The sequence below is a fragment of the Amblyomma americanum genome, chromosome 9 (assembly GCF_052857255.1).
Source record: "Amblyomma americanum isolate KBUSLIRL-KWMA chromosome 9, ASM5285725v1, whole genome shotgun sequence".
Taxonomy (NCBI): domain Eukaryota; kingdom Metazoa; phylum Arthropoda; class Arachnida; order Ixodida; family Ixodidae; genus Amblyomma; species Amblyomma americanum.
The window spans coordinates 89,520,270-89,542,827 of NC_135505.1; the positions used below are offsets into that span (position 1 = coordinate 89,520,270).

Below are 22,558 nucleotides of genomic sequence, written 5' to 3' on the forward strand. Positions count from 1 at the left end.
TTGAGTATTTACCACTTGGAGCCCAGGTAGCAGAGGAGACCGAAGCGCTCGCCAACGCCTCCGAGTCCCGCATCATGCCAGGCATGAGCACCGTAGTGGAAGTAGCGAGCGACAAGTCCCCTGTTTCATCCTGTGCTGGCCTCTAACAACGCTGCAGCGAATAAAGAAGGAAGAGGAGACGCCGTGGTGAGTGAGAGGAGTGCGCAGCCCGCGCTGTCCGCTGCGCCCCAGTCGGCCGTTTAAAGTCATAGTTGAGCAGTGTTTTTTTTGTGCCGGACCAAACACATATCTGCAGCACGTCTCCAAAGTGAAGAGCCTCAAGTCTCTGGACCAATGCAGGTAATAGAAGTCGGCAAAACAGATCCGTTACCATGGGAAAGGGATAGAAAAAACCATATCATGGGTGCGATTTTGCAAATGATGTGTGCTTCTAAATGTGACCGTAGAAATCTTTGATTGTAAAGATAGAAAAAAAACAGTGCAACTGAGAGAGAGAAAGTAATTTAATGAAATGAGAGGTGGAGAGGCCGGCTTGCAGTAATGTGACGCTGTGTCCACGGTGGGGAGCAGGTTAGATATCAAGTCATCAAGCACTGACAGCAAATCTGTCAACATGTTTAGTTTTAAGTAGGATTCTAGGCAAATTGGACAGTTGCGTTGTATCAGCAAACAGTCCACCAATAGATCAGTACCATTGACAGTATCTAAAACAATTTGTTGCGGAGTATTTTTGAACACTACATCACCGCGCATCTTTGCTGACCCTTTCTTTCCCACTGCAGGGGCTGCGACTGTCTGCCGTCAGCCTCACCTTATCAGGTACGTGGTCAACTCTGCCATACTTTGTAAATTCACTCGGGAGGGGCAGCTGTCAATGCATTTCCAACTGCACTCAACAACTCTGACAATGCCTTTGTGATGCATAACATGTTTTCAGGAACCGGGCCTCTAAGGTTCTCTTTGTTTTCAGCAGCAACACACATCCTCACACATATCCATACATCACTTAGTTGCACCCGGCAAGACCTTTAACACTGATGTCGATTGAAACGATCAAGGCCCTTCATGATCGTGTTACGTAGGTAGGGCGCTTGAATGGACGAAGGTGGTGCGCCCTAAAATCCTAAGGTGCTGAATTCGATGTGTACTAAGTGCCACCAACACCGCTCAACTTGGTCAGGCGAACACGCAGTCCCGGGAGCAGCTACACATCAACTATTCCGTAGGAGCCATACACAGTAATGAATGCAACAAGATATCCTCACAAAAGGTTGCGTGCGAATTCCTATGCTTCGATTGTTCAGTGCAAGTGGTGCACAGTTTATGACCCACCATCCCTGATGCCAGCGAGGTTGTAAGAGCTGATCTTTGCCTCTACACATACGCGAGGGCATGCCAACTGCAGCGCAACTTTGCTTTCCCCTTTTTGTCTTTGCGACATTCGTCTCCTCGGCCGTAAACCTGCGCTGTTTTGGTAGTTGTGTTCCGATGCTGCCATCCTAATTATCGCGACGATGACCTCATGTGGGTGCGGCCATGAAAAGGCATTTTTACATGTACTATGGGAGCTGCCCTATCAAAACGCAGCAGAAAATTTTGTGTCATCGGTACAGAATTCCCGGTGGTATTGTTGTACCTGGCCTTTTAGTAACAGCAGGAATTTATTTATTTATTTATTCAAATACCCTCAGGACCCGAAGGCATTAAAGAGGGGAGTGGGAAGGACATACATTGGGTCCGATCAGTGCAGCAGAAAAGCAAAATAGAAGAAACGAAAATGCGGCGAAAAATGAACAAAACATAACTCAAAATAAGGCAAGAGAAGGCAAAGGGGAAAAAACAGCAAATCCCAAAAATGAGAACATTTCGGCGGACAGCAATAAGACAGCAAAAACGAACGCAAAATAAATCTAAAATCTGCAAATAGAGATTGCAGTCATAAAAGATCTTGGGTTAGTAGTATCTCAATGTGCCTGGGAAGGTGGTTCCAACTGTTTGAAGTGTTGGGGACAAAAGGAGAAAAACGGTGTTTAGTATGGCACGACGGAACACCTACTTCGCGAAGATGATCAATGCGGCCGGAAACAAATGTAGGGGTAGTTAGTAGCCGGCTCTTAAGGACGGAATTGATCCAGTAACAAGAGAAGCTTATTTCGTTCTTGTCACAGTGACAGATGGAGTTCTGTCAAAGAAGGCGGCTTCGTAGTACTTGAAGAAAAGTGAATCTGCGACCGGATGGCAAGAAGTTTGTCGTGCTTTTGGACCAGAACTGTCTTAAATTTACGACCGCGAACGCACTCCTCGCGAGCTGACGGCTGCACTGATAGCAAGCTTGGCAGCGTGAATTGCACCGCTATCCTGTTTAGTGGAGCAATCACTTCCTTAAAACTCCTTCCGATATTCGACTTGATCTGATGCTGCAAATGATACAACAATCATACAATGCTTTCGCTTCCTTCCTGTAGTCAAATGATTATCCATATTTGCTCTACGTGGTCTAGAGTGCGGGAGGACCTCATCAATGAAGAGGGTGGACCGAGCAGTCTAGGGAAGGAGGAAAGTGGTTCCGTCCCTGCGCAAGCCGCCACAAAGAAGGCGAGCCCCAGGCAGCCTCTCCTTGTGAGGAAGGGTGAAGCTCCTCCCGCACTGGCCTCCTGTGTTCGCGGCGGGCCTGCCAGCCTGAACCCCCTGAGGGATGCCAACTTCTGCCACGTACGCCTGCTTCCGCGCTTACCACCTGCAGTATTACAGCAGGTTGTGGAGGCGGGTAAGCATTCAAGAGCAGTTTTGTGCAGTTTCACCGCGAGTTGGCAAAACGAATCGTACCGTCAATAATCGTTCAGGAAGGCGCCGCCATCTGCCTGCAAGCTGAGCTCTGGAATCAGTCGCGCGTGCAAGAATGTTTGGTTGCCTTCCTCCTCTGTCGCAAGGCAGCGCTGCGTGGCAGAGTAAAGGGCCGCTTACCTGGGCGCTTGGTCTGTACAGTAGCGTAGAACACAAAAATAGCCCTAAGTCACGCATCACCGGAGTGAAGTAATCGCTAATTAATGCGCTGCTGTAACGAGAGCGATAACGATAACGAGAGCGGCTGGCTTTTTCCACTAATTTTCTTGGAGGTTTCTCTAAACCTTGAGCGTGGCTGTGATTTTTATTTTTAAATTGCTTTCATCGCACTGGTTTGCTTGCAGTTTGTCCACATCCAGAGTGGAAATTCAGGCCGGATGTCCCCAACTTGCACGACCACCTGTTCCCATCTCACCGGCCTGGGCCCGCGCATTCGCGGTTATGGCTTTTCGGCATCGCATTCGGCATCACATTCAGCGTATGAAGGGAAGGGAAATAGAATGGCGTATCGCTTGACCACTGCACCACTGAAATAGGACTGGTAGGAGTTTTCCCAACAGAGATCTATGAATGTAAATTAGTTAATGCGATTCCGCACATACGGACTCATTATCGTTATCCGAACGACTGCCATCCGTGAAGACTGGATCTGAACACTGGAACCGAAATCAGAAACAAACTGTTAGTGCACCAAATTCGCATTTTTTCTTACTACGCATATGGACCGTCATTTTTTTTCATTTTATTGGGGAGATTTTACTTCGTGTAGGCTCGAACAACCCCATTTATTCGAACATAGAAAATAAGCTCGTTCCTATTCTCGCAGCGCTGCCAAGGCTGGCAGGAAGACATCTACACCACCTGCCAAGAACATGCCTTCATCCCCTGGTTGCGGTACCAGGGCAACACCCAGCCGTATACGTCACAGGTTGGTAAATCATTATGACGTCATTGATTCCACAAGTTCCCTGGGCTCCCCTGTAGTATTGCCGGTATCGCACATATTGGTTTTCAATTATTCTCAGTATCTTTTTGCGTGGAGAAAAGGCAGCCGTTAAATATGAAGCAGCATTTAACATGAAACAGAAAACAGTTTGTTATCAGAGAGATGAGTAAGAAATATTTATCTAGCCTGTGCGCATGAATGAATGTTTCCTGTTTGCTGTACTCATCCCATTGTTGAGCAAGGTAATCTGGTAGTGAAAGGATGAGAAGTCGATCCAGCACAAATGCCCAGGAGCTACAACTGAATGGCGTCACTTAATTTAGCCAGTTCATGTCCTGTGCTTTTGTTTGCTAAAATAATTGTCGCCGTGACAAAATTTTGATCCTTACCATATTCAAACAGCCCGTGAACTACGTACACAGGACGCAGGTTCAAGGAAGAAAGAAGCATGAAGGATCTGGAACAAATATCGGCTGACTGGAGAGCGGCCCGGAAAAACGCACGACAGAATTTTTTGTCGCGCGACACAATTTTGTGCCACGAGAAAAGCTTTTTTGTCGTGCATTGTGTTGTGCGACAGAGGCTCGTATTCTGGGTTTTTTCGCGCGACAAAGGTGTTTGCAGTAACTCTGGCACGACACGCATCTTCCCTGTACTTATCTTCATGGCGGTACCAGAACGCTAACCCATTATTACCCGCAGAGAATAATGTTAGAGATTTTAAAAATAGTCCTGTTCTATTTAGTCTATTGACTACACTGGAATTCTTTTCAAACTTTCGCAGACGTTGATTACTGAACCTATTGCGCATTTCATTCTCCGATTAATTTCGTTGGGTTCGTTCGTTCAATTAGTGAATTCCTCAATCATTCACTTTCTGAAATTTTCAGTCATGTTCTCAATCAATCAATGTCTCAATCAATCAAGCAATTTCTCAGTCAGTTTCTCAATGAAACAATTTCTCAATAATCAAAATTACATCAATTGAACCAAATAACCAATTTAATCAATTTATTAAGAAATCTATCAGTTTCTTTAGGCAGATTGCTGCTCCCAATTTCCTTTTTTTTTCTTAACCATCCTAGACTGCGCGTTCCTTCAGTGCTCAGTGTTTCCGTAAAAGTACTCTATCGACCACCGAATGTGTGTTACGCGGCACGGATTCTGCCCTAGAGCCCTTAAACCGCTTTCCCTGGGTCGTCTTCGTGTGTGGTGCTCAGATCGAGCAACCCCGTGGAGTGCAGCCCGAAGAGCAGCTTCCGAAATTCCGGCATTACTCTCCAGTGGAAAACATTTATTGGACCACTAAAAAGGGAATGTGTTGAGTGCTGCCGTCGGATAGCGACCATCTGAGCAAAGACATCGGCGACCGCCCGGGTTACCCCAACCTGTTGTTCTCTATCCAACGACATTCCCTTATCTCTGCACTACGCCCGTGCCCATCGGAAGGTAATGAATGTCCTCTTTGCTCTCCCCTTCACCTAGAGTCTCGGACAACGGGGCTTACTCCATCGGCACCCGCGTCCAGTGTGGCCATCTGTCCAAGGGTTGGACCATCAATGGCACCTGTCTCTCTATTTGGCCTTCGTAGACCTCTAGGAGCAAGCAATTGCGGTACGCTTGCGTCTTTCCCGTCCTTTCGCGATCGTGGCCGATGTTGTCGTGGTAAAACTGGCGCCCTTACAAGACATGAATGTCTCTGCTAAATCCATGCAAGCTGGTATTCTGGTTGACGGCGCGGTACTGTAGTTTAACCGCATACCCTGTACAGCTCACTGCTCACTTTGATGGTATTTTGTTCTTTAGCCATGGCATTCTGATGGAGGCGAGATGCTGAATGGGCTACATATTTTAATTTCATCTCCCATTGTAGAACCACAGATAGGCGTGTATATTCGAAAGGCTTCCATTACGAAGAACCTCGTGGCCCACAGTGGGGTGTGAACATAGAAGTTCAGTGACCTCAGTTGACTGCGCGTCTGTTCAGATGAATTAGGTTAATTATTAATTGCTTGCGTCGCGCCTAACATGAGTGACTTATTATGCTAGCTTGGCAACGTTTCGGTAAAGTCAGTGTCACGTGAAATTTTATTACCAATTTAACCTGTTGTGGGAAAGCCGTCAGAGGGCTTAGTGAAATGCCTAACCACATGTACAGTGGTGTGGAATAAAAATTGTTAGCACAAGTGACGGATCACCGGAGTGAAGTAATCGCTACTTAATGCGCTGTGGTAACGAGAGCGATAACGATACCGATAACAATAACGAGAGCCGTTGGCTTTTTTCACACAGTTTCTGGGAGGTTTAGAAAAGTCATGGCATGCGAAGGATTTGAACTTTCCTTTTTGCGCCTCTTGGGATGGCGGTCACTATTGCATAATTATTTACATGGGACCTTACTAGGTTGAATTAGGTTGAGGTATGAAATGAGTCTCCGGCGAATGTGAAATGATCTACCACATGTTAAATGTAGCTGTTGGAAATTTGCCCCGAGTAAGACTCACTACGTAGTACCGTTCTACATTGTGTCAAACATGAGACAAAAATTTTCAATATTGAAAGTAATGGTTAATTCTTCCTTTCTTTTTGTTTTTCAATCGCTCGCGTCTGGCAGTCGATAGCAATAACCTTAATAGCGAAAAAATGCAAGCCTGATCTGCAGAAACAGTTGCTCTCTTTCTCGCTCAAAAATGCTTTTGTCTTGAATAGTTGGGTATATGTAACGAGCGTATTTCAGTGCTTGGTATATTATGTTTCACTAATCGTGTCTCGTGCTTTCTTTTTCCTTTAGTCTCGGTGTTCAACATGGAAGCCAGACCTGGCATCCGCACCGACCTGATTTTCTGGAAACAGCCCACCCCTTGATGTCTGGCTCGAAAAGAAGTCCAAGCGAGAAGGTACCGCGGCAGCTACAACACTGCCTTAGCTACAGCCCAAGGGGCTGCAGCCAAGCATACGCCAGCACAACCTGTACGGACCTTGTGTGTGACAAGAAGAGAAACAGGAGGGTAAAAATAAAATTTATAATGAAAAATGAAGCTCCAAGCCCGGTATGTCCAGTTTCAGCTGGAGACGCGCCACTTGCATTGAAGCTTTACGTTCTTTACATTCATCCTTTATCGCTCCCTTGTGGACTTCAAACTTAGAGTTAAACTTGAGTTAAACGCGACAGCATTCCAGCGTGTTCGAGCACCCAGATGGAAGAATCCCTGCACTACTAGAGTTCACCGGCTCCTTCACATTTTTTTGTAGGAGCAAGTGCCCACATTTAAAGCGAAAGCGTTACTACTCCTTTCTGTAGCTTGTTCGACGTGTCTTCCATAGGGCCTTGAACCCAGGAGGATCACGTGACGTCGCCGAGCCGCAGCTGTGCCGGAACTGACAATGAGCGGGAGCTTCGAAACCAAATGTGCATGACAGACCCGTTGGGACAGGGGACACCTCAGTCGAGCTTTATGTTACGTGGCGGTAGGGGGAGATATGTGCGCTAAATGCGTTGGCATTGACAACCTTGTGGCGGAAACGCGGCACTTAAGCTATAGGACGTCTGTCGTATTGGCGTTGGCATTGACAATGTTCTAGACTCCGATGATTTTGAGGAAAGCTCATAAATGCCTCCCTGGGTTAGTAGGCGCCTAGCGATGGTGTGAGAGGCGTGAACTGTATGCATTAGCATTGACAACGTTCTGGCGCACACCCACCAGTAGAGCCACGCGCCACCCTGCCACCTGCCTGCCAGGGTGGCAGGGTGGGCGCACTGCCTTTAGAGTGTGCGGAACGCACGCAACGTTAGAGATGCCAAGCCACATCTACTTTCCATATACACTGCAGCTTTTGCTATCTAACCATGTTGATCAGTAGTTAAACGGCAGCTAATTTTTTTTTGTAGCATCCACATGATTGCATCACTCCGCACTGCTTCTACAAGCCCCCCCTGCGCAATGGAACCTTTCGACTCCTCTTCTTCAAGATCAACTTTGACGCCACACTCACTCGCAGCGCTCCTGGTGGCCTCTGCGAGAAGTGGAAAAGTTGACCAAGGTTTTTCTCGCACTAACGACGCGACGGAGCCACGGTAACAAAGGCTGCCTCAAGAGCTCCTTAGCAGACTGTACCCAACCTCTTCGCCTCCTTTTGGTACACCAGTGCCAAGGCAAATCTGCGCACCTATTTTGTCTTAGTAGTAGTACAAGACATTGGGCCAAAATTTACAGGTCGAGCTCATCGAGCACCTGGGCGACACGCACCGTAATATTTCGAATATCTTTTTGGTGTCCTCTTGAGCTTCGTTGTGCGCTTCAGATAAAAGACCCGATTGAGGTAAGGCTATAAATGCGTTAGAAGTTCGAACGGGGCTGTCATCCGTTCAGATCAAAAGTTTCCCTTTGCCACGGGATGGCGCCACACTACGTCCACACATCCATGCTTGGGCCTCACCATCGCCTAGATGTAAGGTTGGCCTTGGTGCGCAGTCATTTGAGGGATGCCGCGGCATGATTAATGCATGCTCAATACGAAAGTACACCGCCATAATGTGCAAGCGGGAAGAAAGTATTAATAATAATAATAATTGGATTTTTGAGGAAAGGAAATGGCGCCGTTTCTGTCTCATATATCGTTGGACACCTGAACCGCGCCGTTAGGGAAGGGATAAGGGAGGGAGTGAAAGAGGAAAGGAAGAAAGAGGTGCCGTAGTGGAGGGCTCCAGAATAATTTCGACCACCTGGGGATCTTTAACGTGCACTGACATCGCACACCACACGGGCGCCTTAGCGTTCTTCCTCCATAAAAACGCAGCCGCCGCGGTCGGGTTCGAACCCGGGAACTCCGGATCAGTAGTCGAGCGCCATAACCACTGAGCCTGCATTACACAGTGAAATGGGACTGTACCCTTTCCACAACAGGCTTTTGTCCGCGCTATTCGGATTGAGTATGTGTTATGTCCTGCATAAAATGTGGAAGGTAAAAAGCCTACATCAGGAGCTCTGAAAACTTCTAAGACAGGCGCCAGGAAAAGCCACAAAATTTTCTAGTTTTGACTTCGTCCAGTGAGATAGAATTCTCAATGTGTAACAACAAGTATTTAAACCATAATGAATCTGGGTCTGCCTTTCGCCACGCACTGCCCGGCCAGGTGGTGGTTCTTGTTATTTTTTTGCGGTATATTGGTGAAACTGTATATTTCATGAACATATTTATATTTCATGAACATAAGCTCCTGGATATAATAATAAAAAGTAAATCACATTTCTTGAGCGCCATGACCTTCGTCAGTAAGGACGTTCACTTAAACGACCTTGACAAGCTGCCGCGGCGACTGAGTGGATATGGTGCTCGGCTGCTGACTCGAGAAAGACGCGGGTCCGATGCCGGCCGCGGCAGTCGAATTTCGATGGAGACGAAATTCTAAAGGCCCTTGTACTGTGCGATGTCAGTGCACGTTCAAGAACCCCAGGTGGTCGAAATTTCCGGAGCCCTTCATTCACTACGGCGTCCCTCATAGCCAGAGTCGCTTTGGGACGTTAAACCCCCAAAAACCATAAATGACCTTGATGCGCCCCTTCTCTTGCAAAAAAGGCGCATTGGAGCGTCATCTGATGTGCTTGGGTTGGAATGAAACAGCGGGAGCTTTTCACCACCTGAGCGGGATCGCATCAAACAAGAAACGCTTAAGTCAGAACAAAAAGTTCATGCTGTCGCGTTCCGTCTCATCAATTAAATTGATCGTCGCTTAATTCTTTTGAGCTCGAATTTCTCACAGTGGCCTCCGTGAGGACCGCAGCATTTATAACCCCCACCTAAAAGCACACTGTCTGGAAAGGAAGTAGTCTTATACCGTCAGCTACACACAGGCACCTTCCCCTAGCCTGAAAATCACGTTCCCATTACGCCAGTGACAGCACTCCAACTCGAAGATTTTGCACAGACCCCCGATGACACTCTAGTGTGTGAATGTGCGGGCACAGCCCAACCGCCCATCCGCAACTGCTGCCCCACATGGGACCACTGACTTTCCCTCTCCTTGCCCGGCCACCAGATTCTGCTGGTTCGCCAAGAGCGATAAATTGCAGCCAGAGCTGCACATTTCTAAAAGGCCCAACCTATCCGCTATCGCGCGAATTGCCCGCAATGCATTGGCTATGCATGGCTTGCAAGCTAGATCCCGCTATCGACCCTATACCAAACCCAGACCCGGGGCAATGGGAGGCCATGCTGCTCAGCGGAGACCCTCATCACCAGCGCGGACTGCCACGCGGGGCCATCGCTGCCGCGCAAGCCAGTGGACTGCAACATTAGGAGGCCCACCCAGAATCCCTTGAATCTCCTTTTTTCGGCAATGGATGTTTTGCTTCTCCTTCCTCGACCCGCCGCGGTGGCTCAGTGGTTAGGGCGGTCGGCTACTGATCCGGAGTTACCGGGTTCGAACCCGACCGCGGCGGCTGCGTTTTTATGGAGGAAAAACGCTAAGGCGCCCGTGTGCTGTGCGATGTCAGCGCACATTAAAGATCCCCAGGCGGTCGAAATTATTCCGGAGCCCTCCACTACGGCACCACCTTCTTCCTTTCTTTCACTCCCTCCCTTATCCCTTCCCTTACGGCGCGTTTCAGGTGTCCAACGATATACGAGACAGATACTGCGCCATTTCCATTCCCCGAAAACCAATTATTATTATTCTCCTTCCTCCACTCCCAGACCGAAGTCCTCTGATCAATAAATTTCACAATAAATTCCACAATAATGACCACAATCTCACCAGTAAATTTGTTTTCCATCACCACCACCACCCAACCATGACAGCTTGAATTGTCGAATCCCCCCCCCCCCCCCCCACAACACTCCACCTTGCGTTGCTATGTCCCCTTTCCTTTCCCTAGTTCGGTCTGGTGTGTAAACTCGGGGACCGAAATAGGCTTAATAAAAGATTCGGTTAGTCAGTCACAATGGCGACGAGAGTGAAGAATAAAGGCATCCAAAAAGTTTATTTTACTCTTTTCCTGGTACTTCACATATGTTCAGCCCGCCGCGGTGGCTCAGTGCATGGTTAGCGCGCTCGACTACAGATCCGGAGTCCCCGAGTTCGAACCCGACCGCGGCGGCTGCGTTTTTATGGGGGCAAAACGCTAAGGCGCCCGTGTGCTGTGCTAGGACAGTGCACGTTAAAGATCCCCAGGGGGTCAAAATTATCCCGGAGCCCTCCACTACGGCAACTCTCTCTTCTCCTTCTTCACCCCAGGTATATGGCACATACCCACGCGGGGGGGGGGGGATTGGCCAAGGTGTAGTTGAATAAACAAAGAAGTTTCCATGGAAGATGACGACAAAACTGTAGCACCAATCGTGAATTTTGAAAAATAATGAATAAAAACAACAGAACAATATTGACAGTTATATAACAGGCAGAATTTTGGTGAAAAAAGAAGAGCTCGTAGAACTTTAAAAGAATTAGCACATCAGCCTACCAGTTACAATTATGGAATCGTAGAGAAACCCACAATTAGAACCCAATGCAAATCCCTTGGCATTCGCACCAAACGATAATAATACTGGCAAAGATAAATTGATCCCTAACCTGGAGAAAGGGACCTCCAGGCAAATTTTTCTCTGAAGTGCGAACTTTACTTTAGGCAGTAGAGGATAAAATGGTCTAAAGATTCAACTTTCCCACATGCGGCACATAGGTTCGTCGGTGTCAACCCACACCTGCATAGATATCAATTCAAACTTGGAATCCTGCACCGCAACCGCGTCATGTGTTACCTCACAAAGCCTTGATTTACACGAACGGACGTTCCAATTATATGATAAGTGCTGATAGTGGTATTTAGTAAGGGATCTCGTAACCTGGCTGATATATGTAGGAACCGCTGAAACCTGGAAATCGACAGCAGGCTGCAATTCGGGACGGGATGTGTCACTGACCCGTCAAGAACTGACCTTGCTAAGTAAGCAGCCACCTCATTTGAATGAATACCTGCATGGCCAGGGACCCAGACAAAACGGACCACCTTCAAAGTCCATGGGCAAAAAATCGCAGGATACGGCTCAAAAAATATTCTTGTGAAGTGTCAAGGGAGACTAACACTGACAAACAATCAGCGAGATTAATAACACGAGACACATGGCATGGAATTTTGTGAAGGGCCATTCCAAGAGCCAAAAATTCCGCAAAGAATATAGGAATATAATCTGGGATGCGGACAGAAAAGATGCCAATTGCAGCTTTTTGGCAGTTGACGGAGGCATCGGTAGCAAGCACCGTATGATCGGGGTATTCCTCTATGTGATCCGAGAGAATACAGTTTAAAATGTTTGCGGGCATGTGTTTCGCATGAGATGGGAAGATGTGGTCGAAATGGAATTCCACTGCTGCCGCGTGTCATCAACCCACTGCAAAGAACAGATCAACACCAATCGGTGGTAAAAGGTTCTGCGTTAACGTAATGTTGCATTTGATACCGCGGCCAATGATGAGAAAATAATAAGGCCGGCTGAGGCACAAAAATAGGAGTACTGACATCAGTCACTGGGTCCATCGATCTGAGGAAAGTTCGCACCATGAGTATTTGAAAACGGGAAGTTAGATCAGGGATACGGGCTTCCAGATAAAGCAGGGCGTTTGAAACTGATTTTGGGAGACCAAGGCAGAGGCGGAGAGCGCGCCTTTCCAGTAAGATTAAGGGTTGAATCTTGTAGCTTGCGCTACCAGAGAACAGAATGCAACCAAATTCAAGTATAGGTCTTACGTAGGCTTTGTATAGTAACAATAACGTGTCGCGGCGCATCCCAAACTTTTTATTAGCGATTCTTGTCAGCCGGCCTAGAGCGCGTTCTCCTTGAAACGCATTGTTCTTTATATGAAGGCTCCAATCTAATGCTGGGTGATAAGTAACACCCAGATATTTTACGGATTGCACTTGTGGAATCTGGAGAGAGCGATGTACTAATGAAATGTGCAAAGGCCTGTATGGAGGAAGTACCAAAACTCCGCATTTGTCTACATTCAGGGATAAATTAATACCCTGCAACCATACTCCAAGAGCATCCAAATATCCCTGCAGAATGTGGTAAAGGCAGTGGATATCCCTGGCCGAGGCGAAAAAAGCTATGTCATCTGCATACACAAAAACTGTTATATCAGGACGAATGGGGATGCCACTGACCAAAATATTAAAAAGCAAAGGGGTTAGCACCGATCCTTGCGGCACACCTCTTGATTGATAATATGTATTTGAACATAGGGTTCCCCCGGCGCAGTAAAAGAATCTGTCCTTCAGAAATTCAGATATCCACGCATAAATGTAGGTTGGAGGATGTAACTGAGCAAGTCTGTTAAGTATAATAGTATGCTCTACACTGTCATAGGCCTTTGTTACATCAAGAGTGCCCAAAGCTGAAACTTCTCTTCTGCGTAGCGAGAGCCGGATTCTGCTCTCTAGATCCACATGCGCGGACCATATGGAACATCCACGACGAAAGCCAATCTGGGCTGAGCTGAGACCCTTGATGTCATGAACATGTTTTGGGAGGCGACTGTGCATTATTCTTTCTATTAATTTGACTAAATTTGAAGTCAGTGCAATTGGCCGAATATTATCTAAGACGTATCCTTTTCCTACATCTTTCATTAATAAAATAATTTTCGCCGTCTTCAAAATGCTTGGAATCAATGCATTTTCCAGAGAAGAATTGGCCATACCTAAGAGGGCGCTTGTAAACTCCTGGGCTAAAATTTTAATCATACCAACAGTGACACCATCTGGCCCAAGAGCTGCAGGATGCAACATTGCCAGGGCTGAGAGAAGCTCTGATGCGTCAACCTCGGTATAATCCGAAGAGGGTGAAATTGTGCACAAAGGGACGTTTCTCTGCGTCTGGAAGCGTAACGCCAATCCCTGAGCAATACACTCCAACCTCTCCTGAGTCTTTTGTGGTGATAACACTGTTGAACTAGTGAGAAGAGGGACAGCAGAACTCTTGTTACGTTCCATGAATCTATACAGGGTTTTCCGATGACGAGGATTTGAAAGCTATGTGTTTAAAGTTTGGTTGTAGTCCTCCTTGGCTTTTGCTAGTTTTTTTTAAAGATGCAGAGAAGAATTTGTAATTAAACCAATTAGCCGGACTCTGGTTGCAGGACAGCCTCTTCCAGGCCGCTTTTCTGCGACGATAGGCCTTCTCACACTCTCCAGTCCACCAAGGAGACGGCTGTTTATTAGAGGCTGCTGCAGGCACAGCGAATATTGAGTGGTCTATTGCATTTTGCAAAAATGAAACCGTTTGCTGAGCTCTGTCATCCCGGCTTGTATTAACTATAGAGGCAAGTGAGGCGGACATCAGATTTTTATAAATTTTGAGGTTGACAAATTTATAGATTACACAACTAGTTTTAAGAGTAGATAACCGGATAGTGAAAGTGATAGGAAAGTGATCACTAGACGTACCCGAATCCTGTGTCGACCAATCAGTCACATATAGCCTACCTGCTGATAATTTTAAGTCAATTGTTGAGCGAGCAACCCCTCGCATAAAGGTTATTTCTCTAGAATTGCAGCAGCGTACAGCATTTGCAGACAGCCACGACCAGAGAAGCTGGCCGCAGGAATCAGTACGACTTCCCCAGTCACTATGGTGAGAATTAAAACCTCCTGCGATGACTGCACCGTTTGTGCCAGTCACCAAGCTGTCTAAACAGTCTGTCCTGTGTACACCTAAAAGAAAATAGACATTAGCAACTGTAATATCAGCACAATGCGGAAATGAAATTTTTATCGCTATAAGCTCACTGTCAGGGACAAGAATTTTCTTATAGATAGATGCCTGATCACATAACTGTTTAGAAAGCATGGTTACCAATCCACCTCCCCTGCCAACATTTCGATCTGACCTGAAAACTCGAAAGTTTCTCATTGAAAATTATTTATAAGGTGATAACCACGTTCCTTGCAAAAGTACAATATCAGGTTTATGTTTGTGAACAAGTATTTCTAGATCTGGAAGAGAAGACAATACGGAGCGGGAATTCCATTGCAACACTTTGATACCTGCCATGGTTACTGACGAATTGAAGAGGCAGAAACCAGCTCTTTAAGGATATCAACATGAGGAAGAAGTTTGGGAGGTTCTTTTTTAGCTTTCACCTGTGGAGAACTAGACTTAGATGGTGACGAGGAAGCACGGCGCTTCTGCGTAGGGCACATTTCAGCGTCTGTTGTGCAGATGTCAGTGCGACATGCATTGCTAGGAACAGGGATGTTAGCTGGGACCTGGGGAGCATCAGGAGGTGATGTAGACCGGCTAGCACTAGCTGCAGAAGCTGAAACAGATGCAGACGTTGCTGCCAGGACGGGTGTTGATGGTGACACAGACTGAACAGCAACAAACTGAGCCAACGCCTCAGAGAAAGTGTTTAGCATGCGCTCAACCACATGATTAAGAGCTTTTTCGACTGTGGTCACAATTGAGGCAGTCAAGTTGGACTCAATGTCCCCAACAGAAGCGCGCACATGACTAGCATATGAATCTTTTTTCCTGTTAAGAACAGCGTAAGCATCGGCTCTTGAGCACCGCTTCTCTTTCGTAATGTCCAACAAGCTACGCTCTTTACTACGTTTTGCGCAGTTGGCATCATCAGCTGAGTGACTCTTGCTGCAGAGGCAACAATGAGGCTGCTCTGAGGTGCAGTTATCAACAGAATGACCTTGTCCACATAAACGGCAGCGGGTCTCCGACTTGCATGCTTTGCCGCTATGCCCGAACCGCCAATTGCAGTTGGTGCATTAAAAAGGGCGGGGTTCTAGAGGGTCCACACGGTATACAATCGGCCAGATTTTTAGTTCAGCAGAGCAGGAAGAGCCAGCAAAAGTTATTACAGACTCAGTAGCAACGCGCGAGCCGTTTACCTCTCTACTGCAGCGGTAGACTGAAAGGACCCCAACGCCTGCATCCTGAAATTCCTGTAGAATTTCTTGCGGGGACAAGGCTGGGTCGACACCTCTTACGATACCCTTGACACATGAAAGCTGTTCGGGAATGAATGCTTTCACCGGCAGCGAGCTGAAAATTGTGCACTTAAGCAAGTCTGCAACACAAGCGATGTCCGAGGACTTGCACACAATTCCTCGACGGCCAAATGGACGCACTTCAGAGATCTACATGTATTGGGCAGTCAATGATCTTAGCTCCTGTTGAATTAGTTTGGGGGATTTCATTTTAATCGCACCCTCACCGATTGGGACGATAGCCACGGGAACCGCATCAATGCCATTTTTGTGGAAGGACTCAAGTGGCAGGCTTTGGGCTGGCAAGCCGGCAAACCAAGCTGCCGACCCTCCACCTGGGGAGGTCAACGACATCTCTCAGCAAAACGCGCTCTCCGGTTCACATGAACTGCGTCTTAAACTACGCCTTGGCTTAAACCACCCCCCCCCCCCAACGTAGTACGGGCTCACCAAGGATGAACAAACCAGAACCACCAGAAGATGCAGAAAACTGCAGTGGCCAGCAAGAACACGTCAGCACGTCCGCTTCGCTTCGGGATATTGTTGTTGTTGTTGTTAGCCTATCAAAAGATGGCACATACCCACACTGGGGGTATTCGAGTTATTTATTCTGCCGCTTTTCTTCGTCTTTCTTTTCCCAAGCTAGATTGGACAACTTGGAGAACATATCTCCTAAGTAGAATGTTCTTGTGGGCTAGTTGGTTGATTTCTTTAAAAGGTAGAAGTGCGTGAAAAAGACATGGTAGGAGAAGACAGAAACGAAAGCGTTTTCATTTCTATGTTTACTGCTCTGTATTATACGCGCTGATCTACCATTCATGCCTCCTATCTACGCGGCCATCTGCGAACTCTACGGTGTGCACATCTATGTATGTATCAGTGTAGGCTGATCGATGCAGTAGTGCGGTTTGTTATCTAGACTAGCTTAGGCCTGTATTAACCAGGTGGAGGTGGCGCCGCAGATGCATGATGCATAACCCACATTTCAGGAGCTCGACAGTACTGACGCACACGTATTGTCAAGAAAATATGGTTCGTGGTGGCAAACACGGATGTCTCCAAAGAAGAAATAAGAAGAAATAGCCCTAACTGTCGTACCCGTCGGTGGGTCTTTTCCACATTTATTTTCGCTTGGCCTGTTCGTTTCACTGGGACTATCCAGTTTTGCGGTCTGTGACTGTGCCAAGGGCCGCTGTTTTTAGCGCACTTTTCTCAGCGAACGACAGCGAACGTGTTCGTCTGATTCTAGCAGCCAGTGCTCGCAAGACACCAGCAGCTCCCGGCGGAGCCGTCGTCTGCAGCGACACAGTCGTGCGGAATGCTTGCGCCGCGTATTGGGGCGACTGGCAGCCGGCAGCTAGACCAGCAGTCTGCGTATTCCACTGCACCTAACGGGTGAGAAATGGTTGGCGGTTTACGTCTTCGTCTTTCCTTTTAAAGGGTCAGAGAGAATTTTGATTATGAGAGCTTTCTTTCGAAGGATGCCCAAGGCAACAGCAAACCCTTATCGTTAGCGTCGAGTTCGACTAAGTCCGGTAAATAATTTGGCATGCTATGTTTTCTCTGATATCCTTTGTCTCGGTTTCAACAGCCATACGGTAGCCAAATATATGACGTCAGAGGCGACGAGTTCAAACGAAGTTGACGTCCTGAGAGGTATGCAGATTCAGCGATGTAGTCGTTGTTTGTTCAGTTCTTGTCATTCTGTTATTTCTGAGCAGACTATTCTGAATTGGAGAGAGTTAAATTGACAAAGTAGTGATTTAAATGCAGTAGTTGCGTGGGGTAACTTGACAGCGTTGCCTCAACTCGTCTTTGTCGCCACGGCGCCATTGCTCGGCATGTGAAGCCGAAGCGTAACCACGAGAGAAAAAAACTGAACGTAAAAGTTTTTAGCCGGCACAGGAGATTTCAGCTTGGTGATGCATTTATACTGATTTATCACGCATCATTTGAAAGAAAATGATTGCGGTCTGCCGCATGCTGGCCTAACATTGTGAGTAAACATTCATGCACTCGTTTCGCTGCGCTTGTCTATCGACACATTGAGCGTGAGGCCGACTAATTGATCAACGTCAAACAACGGTGAGGCCTCCTCTGCTTCCGACTGTTCAAAGCCGTCGCGAAGGTCCGTCTGCACTCCATGCTGGAGGCGGTACTCGCTCTACATCGTGTTTCTCGTTTCTCATTTCTCGGCACCTGCTTGCGAAGGCGGCCTGGTAGTGGAGGTGAAAAATGTATTTACTGGTCAGGTTCGGAGGGACTTTGGTCTGGGAGTGGAGCCCTTAGTCCGGGGCCTCAACGGCCCTCGTGGCCGCCACAGCCCTGGCGACAAGCTGAGCAACCAGGCCTGGCTACCGCAGGACAAGCTCCCGGCTACAATCGGAATGGGAATGGCCCGGCAGGTCGAGACGGTGGGAAATAGACTGGCATACTCCCTGCATAGCGGGCCATTGACGCTGTACCGAGTAGGGTAAAGGCGGCGGTCGCGCGCGAGGAGAGACTACCGCTGGTCCTTAAGGGTAACGGAGTGGATTCCAAGAGAAGACAAGCGTAGCAGGGCGCGGCAGAAAGTTAGGCGGGCTGATGTACAATGGTTGTACAACAACATCGTACATCTGCCCAATATCATAGAACAATGTTGTCCGATGCAGCTATGTTGAAATTATTAAACAGACACGCATGAACACCATTGGTCATAGCTACCTCGAGCCACTTGTAGCTTATGCTTCGCGCTTCTTATTCACTGTCTGTGATATCATTCGCATTGATTCACGCAGTCATTATAACATCTAAAGTACAGCCTGTGGTTTTGTGATTGTTGCTGTTCTGTCTTCACCGCTCGCTGCCTTCTTTGAGCGTGGCTTTCTCTATTCCGTGGTTACAGCTCAACAGTAGGGATACAGAATAAAGGACACAACGCAGCTCCGTATGTCATGTTGTGTCCTTATTCAAAGTAACAGCACGCTTTCTGAAGCGCCCTGCAAGAGTGGGGCCTGTAGTAATTTTGCTTGTAGACTGTAAACAGAGGACCCCGGCTGTGGCAGTTCAGGGAACATTCTTGCATGTATTGTCATTACCGCGGCTGACCGCTACTCTGTGTCATATTGCAGGCGGCAGCTCCGGTTTCCCGTTAGGCTCCTGCGTTGCTCGATATCGACACCATTGGAGGGGCCTCGAGCAGCAGGCCAGCCAGCTGCTAGCTGCAATGCCTTCGTCACGTGGGTGTGAGCCGCGACGCCGACGCACCTCCCGACAGCCCCGTCTTCTGCGCGAGTTGCGGGCAGGAGAGAGGAGGGTGCCTCAGGTGAGGAAAAGGGAGGCCCTGATTGGCCGTGATTGGCTCTTGCCATCCGTCGACATCGCAGTTATTTGTGAAGCAAAAAAAGTAAAGGTATGCTTAAGCCTTCTTTCGCGCCGAAATTCGAAAGCATGCATTTCGAGTTATGTGGTCTCTAATGACGGATGTAACCATTCATGGATGCCATCTAAGTAATTATTTAAAATGAAAAGCCAAGTAATCTGTACTAAATTTGTAACTGATTAACACTTATTATTGAATGATTATTAATTAGTTTTTATTTATTGTTCAATTATTTTCATTAATATTTTGGGCGTGCAATTCTTGCTTAACCAATTTCGTGAATTTCTCGGTACCTTTTGTACGGACCGACGGCAAAACATTTGCGGGCAAGATTAGGTGAAAACGTAATCGTTACACGCATTCATGCATTAAAATTTCGAAGTGCTAAACCCTGCACCGTAATGTGCAGAACTCGGCGAAAGGTGTTGCCATCTTGGTGGCTGTCCCTTTAGAACGCCTACAGTAAAACAGTAAAGTCTGAGACCTGGATATTTTGTGCCAAAACCTGTGCTACTACAGTGCGCAGTCACGTGACGGTCACGTGTGCGGATGTCGACTGTGTAGACGTGCACATTAAGCATCCGCCGGGATGGGCTCCTTATAAGAGCACTTGCAGCAAAACCCGCAACTAAAAATCTGGTGTGCGTACCTAAGGCTGATGTCCCTCTTAAAGATTCTGACATTTATCTTTTCGCTTCCTGGAGGGAATTATAATGTGTGTATTCTCTTCGGGCAGTGGAGAACGTAGTTCTAAAGATGCAGAATTGACATCTGAGCTAGTTGTTTTTTCATTTTCAAAAATTATATAAAGCGCACTTAGGACAACAGACAAGGGAGACCAAACAACACAAGCGCTTGTGTTGTTTGGTCTCCCTTGTCTGTTGTCCTAAGTGCGCTTTATATAAGTTCTAAAGATGCCCAGAAATATCCGTGCACCGCCCTTTTTCTATTTCGGTTTCACTGAAATACCGCGAACAAAACTGTGATTTCGCTCTCGATAACCGACTTATCCACTGCTGATGGTCATCAGTTAGACGAACATGAAATCGTGTACATAGTGGCTACTGACCCCGAGGTTGTGGGATATTGGTTGTCCTCCTTTGTCTTTGCGTCCATGCCACCAACGCACGTTTTCCTTTCGTTCGGGTGCCTTGTCATTGTGAAACTGGTCTATCAGGGCAAGCGTAGCTACAAAGAGTGCCAAATCCTTCACTGCATGAGCTTTTTTTATCGATAGCAGGCGCACTCTTCAGCGCAGCAGTGGAAAATAAACATTTAGAGATCCCAGCTGTCGGGATAAGGCGCAGAGCTGCGGGAAAAGAATCTACGGATACGTAAGAGCTTTCCTCACAAATAGAACGGCTACAATAGGGCTCGGGGAAATAAGGTCCAAAAGCTTTCAAACACCTAATAAGGGAACGCCGCAAGGGTGAGTGATTTTACCCATACTCATTAACATAGCAATGGTTAAGCTCGCTAGAGAGCTAGAAACCATACAAGGCATAAGTCATGCAATGTACGCGGACAATATCACTGTGTGGATCACGGAGGGCTCACTCAGCGAAAAGGAAGCGAAACTGCAGGCTGCTGCAACGTGCGTAGAAAATTATTTTAGAGACAGGGGCTTGGCTTGCTCGACGGAAAAATCAGAACTACTAAGAGTCTGGCGAGGTAAACTCAACAGATCCGCACCGGAAACAACAGAAGTAAAACTAAATATTTATCTAGAAGGGCAACTCATACCGGAAAGAACAACCATCAGAATATTAGGGATGTGGATTCAATACAACCAAAGGTGTGCGCAGGCGCTCAGACTAATACCAGACTAATAGCCAGGGTCTCTAGGAAAACACACGGCATGCGGGAGAGCGACACGCTTAAGCTTGTAAAGAGCCTAGTGGTTAGCCGAATTACATACAGCATACCGTACTACAACTGCAACAAAGCAGAAATAAAGCTAGCGGACACGATACTTAGGAGAGCATACAAAACAGCTCTACACCTACCGCAATCAACCTCGACGGAGAAGCTAATGGCTCTAGGTCTGCATAACACCTTTGAGGAGCTAAGGGAGGCCCAACTCGTAGCTCAGCTCCAGAGGCTAAAAAAGAGCAAAACTGGAACCGAGCTGCTCAAAACATGCGGCTTTGACGTTGCACTGTCAGAGATAGAAAGATCAAAACGAATACCCAATGAACTGCGGCAAACAATTAGAGTAGCACCAATTCTCAAAAATATGGATCCGAACCTGCACAAAGAGCGACGAGAAGCTGGGGCACAGTATGTGCAACAGAACCTAGCCATCAATGAAAACATTACGTAAACGGATGCGGCTGCATACGGAAGAACTAGACAACATAACAGAAATAGAGCGGTTGCAACGGCAATTAATCATGAGCTCAAAAAATAGCCAGCGCAACTATCAGGGATGGCACGATTGAGGAGGCCGAAGAGGCTGCCATTGCCCTAGCGGCGGCAGAGGGCTACCGTGCTCAATGGTCCCTAATAATTCTAACAGACTCGCAAACAGCGTGCAGAAACTACATGAATGGCAAAATAGGAGTGACAGCGCTCCACATCCTAACGACAGCCAAATTACCGCCGAAGGAAAAACATTTTCAACAAAAATAATGTGGGTACCGGGACACACAGGCATCGCGGGGAATGCCGAGGCGGATAGGAGAGCTCGAGAGCTTACAAACCGAGCCTACAACCAAACCAGCCTCGAGCAGCCTGACGCGGAACCAGTGCCCTTAGCATACTCAGAAATTCTGAATTACTAGAAGGGGGTCCAGGATTAGATATCCCCCACCACACAAAAATCTCCACCAGCAGGAAGCGGTCTATTGGAGGCAACTACAAACGGGAACTTTCCCGAATCTAAACATACTAAGCAAGATCCACCCACGGCTATATAGCAGCAAATGCCCGTGGTGCGAGGACAAAGCCACAATAATTCATATAACGTATTGTGAAAAAAGGACAAATGCGGCTGCAATAAACAGAATCCCGAGAGCGGAGTAGTGGGAGAGGATGCTTTCCAGCGAGGATCCGGCGGTCCAGGCAGGACTGGTCCGGAAAGACTACCTGGTGGCAAGACTCAGTGGGGCCCTGGACTATGGGCTCCAACCCTGCCACAAGAGCCACAGACCACATCAAAAGATGTGAAGAGTGTCTCTACACTGAGCCCTACCCATATATTTCTATGATTAAAGTTATTACTACTACTTCCCCTTCTAAATTTCTTCCCTCACAGGTCTGGCCTGGCAGCTTCCCCATTGTGCCCTTTTTGTGCCGAACCTGAGACAATAGATCACTTCCTGCTGTTTTGCCGCCGCTTCTCTCATTTGAGGAAGCGTCTTTTGCAAATTCCATTTCATCATCTGGCCTTGCCTGTGTCCTCCG

At 47.4% G+C, this 22,558-nt stretch overlaps 1 protein-coding gene across 1 annotated transcript; it reads left to right on the forward strand.

Annotated features, from left to right (window-relative positions):
* Window positions 1–399: 399 nt before the first annotated feature.
* LOC144103500 (uncharacterized) lies at window positions 400–6,828 on the forward strand. The gene is made up of 6 exons (XM_077636200.1): window positions 400–403; window positions 783–819; window positions 2,502–2,767; window positions 3,671–3,772; window positions 5,276–5,404; window positions 6,582–6,828. The coding sequence occupies exons 1-6, from the start codon at window positions 400–402 to the stop codon at window positions 6,653–6,655; spliced, it is 612 nt and encodes a 203-aa protein (XP_077492326.1). The 3' UTR covers window positions 6,656–6,828.
* Window positions 6,829–22,558: the final 15,730 nt, after the last annotated feature.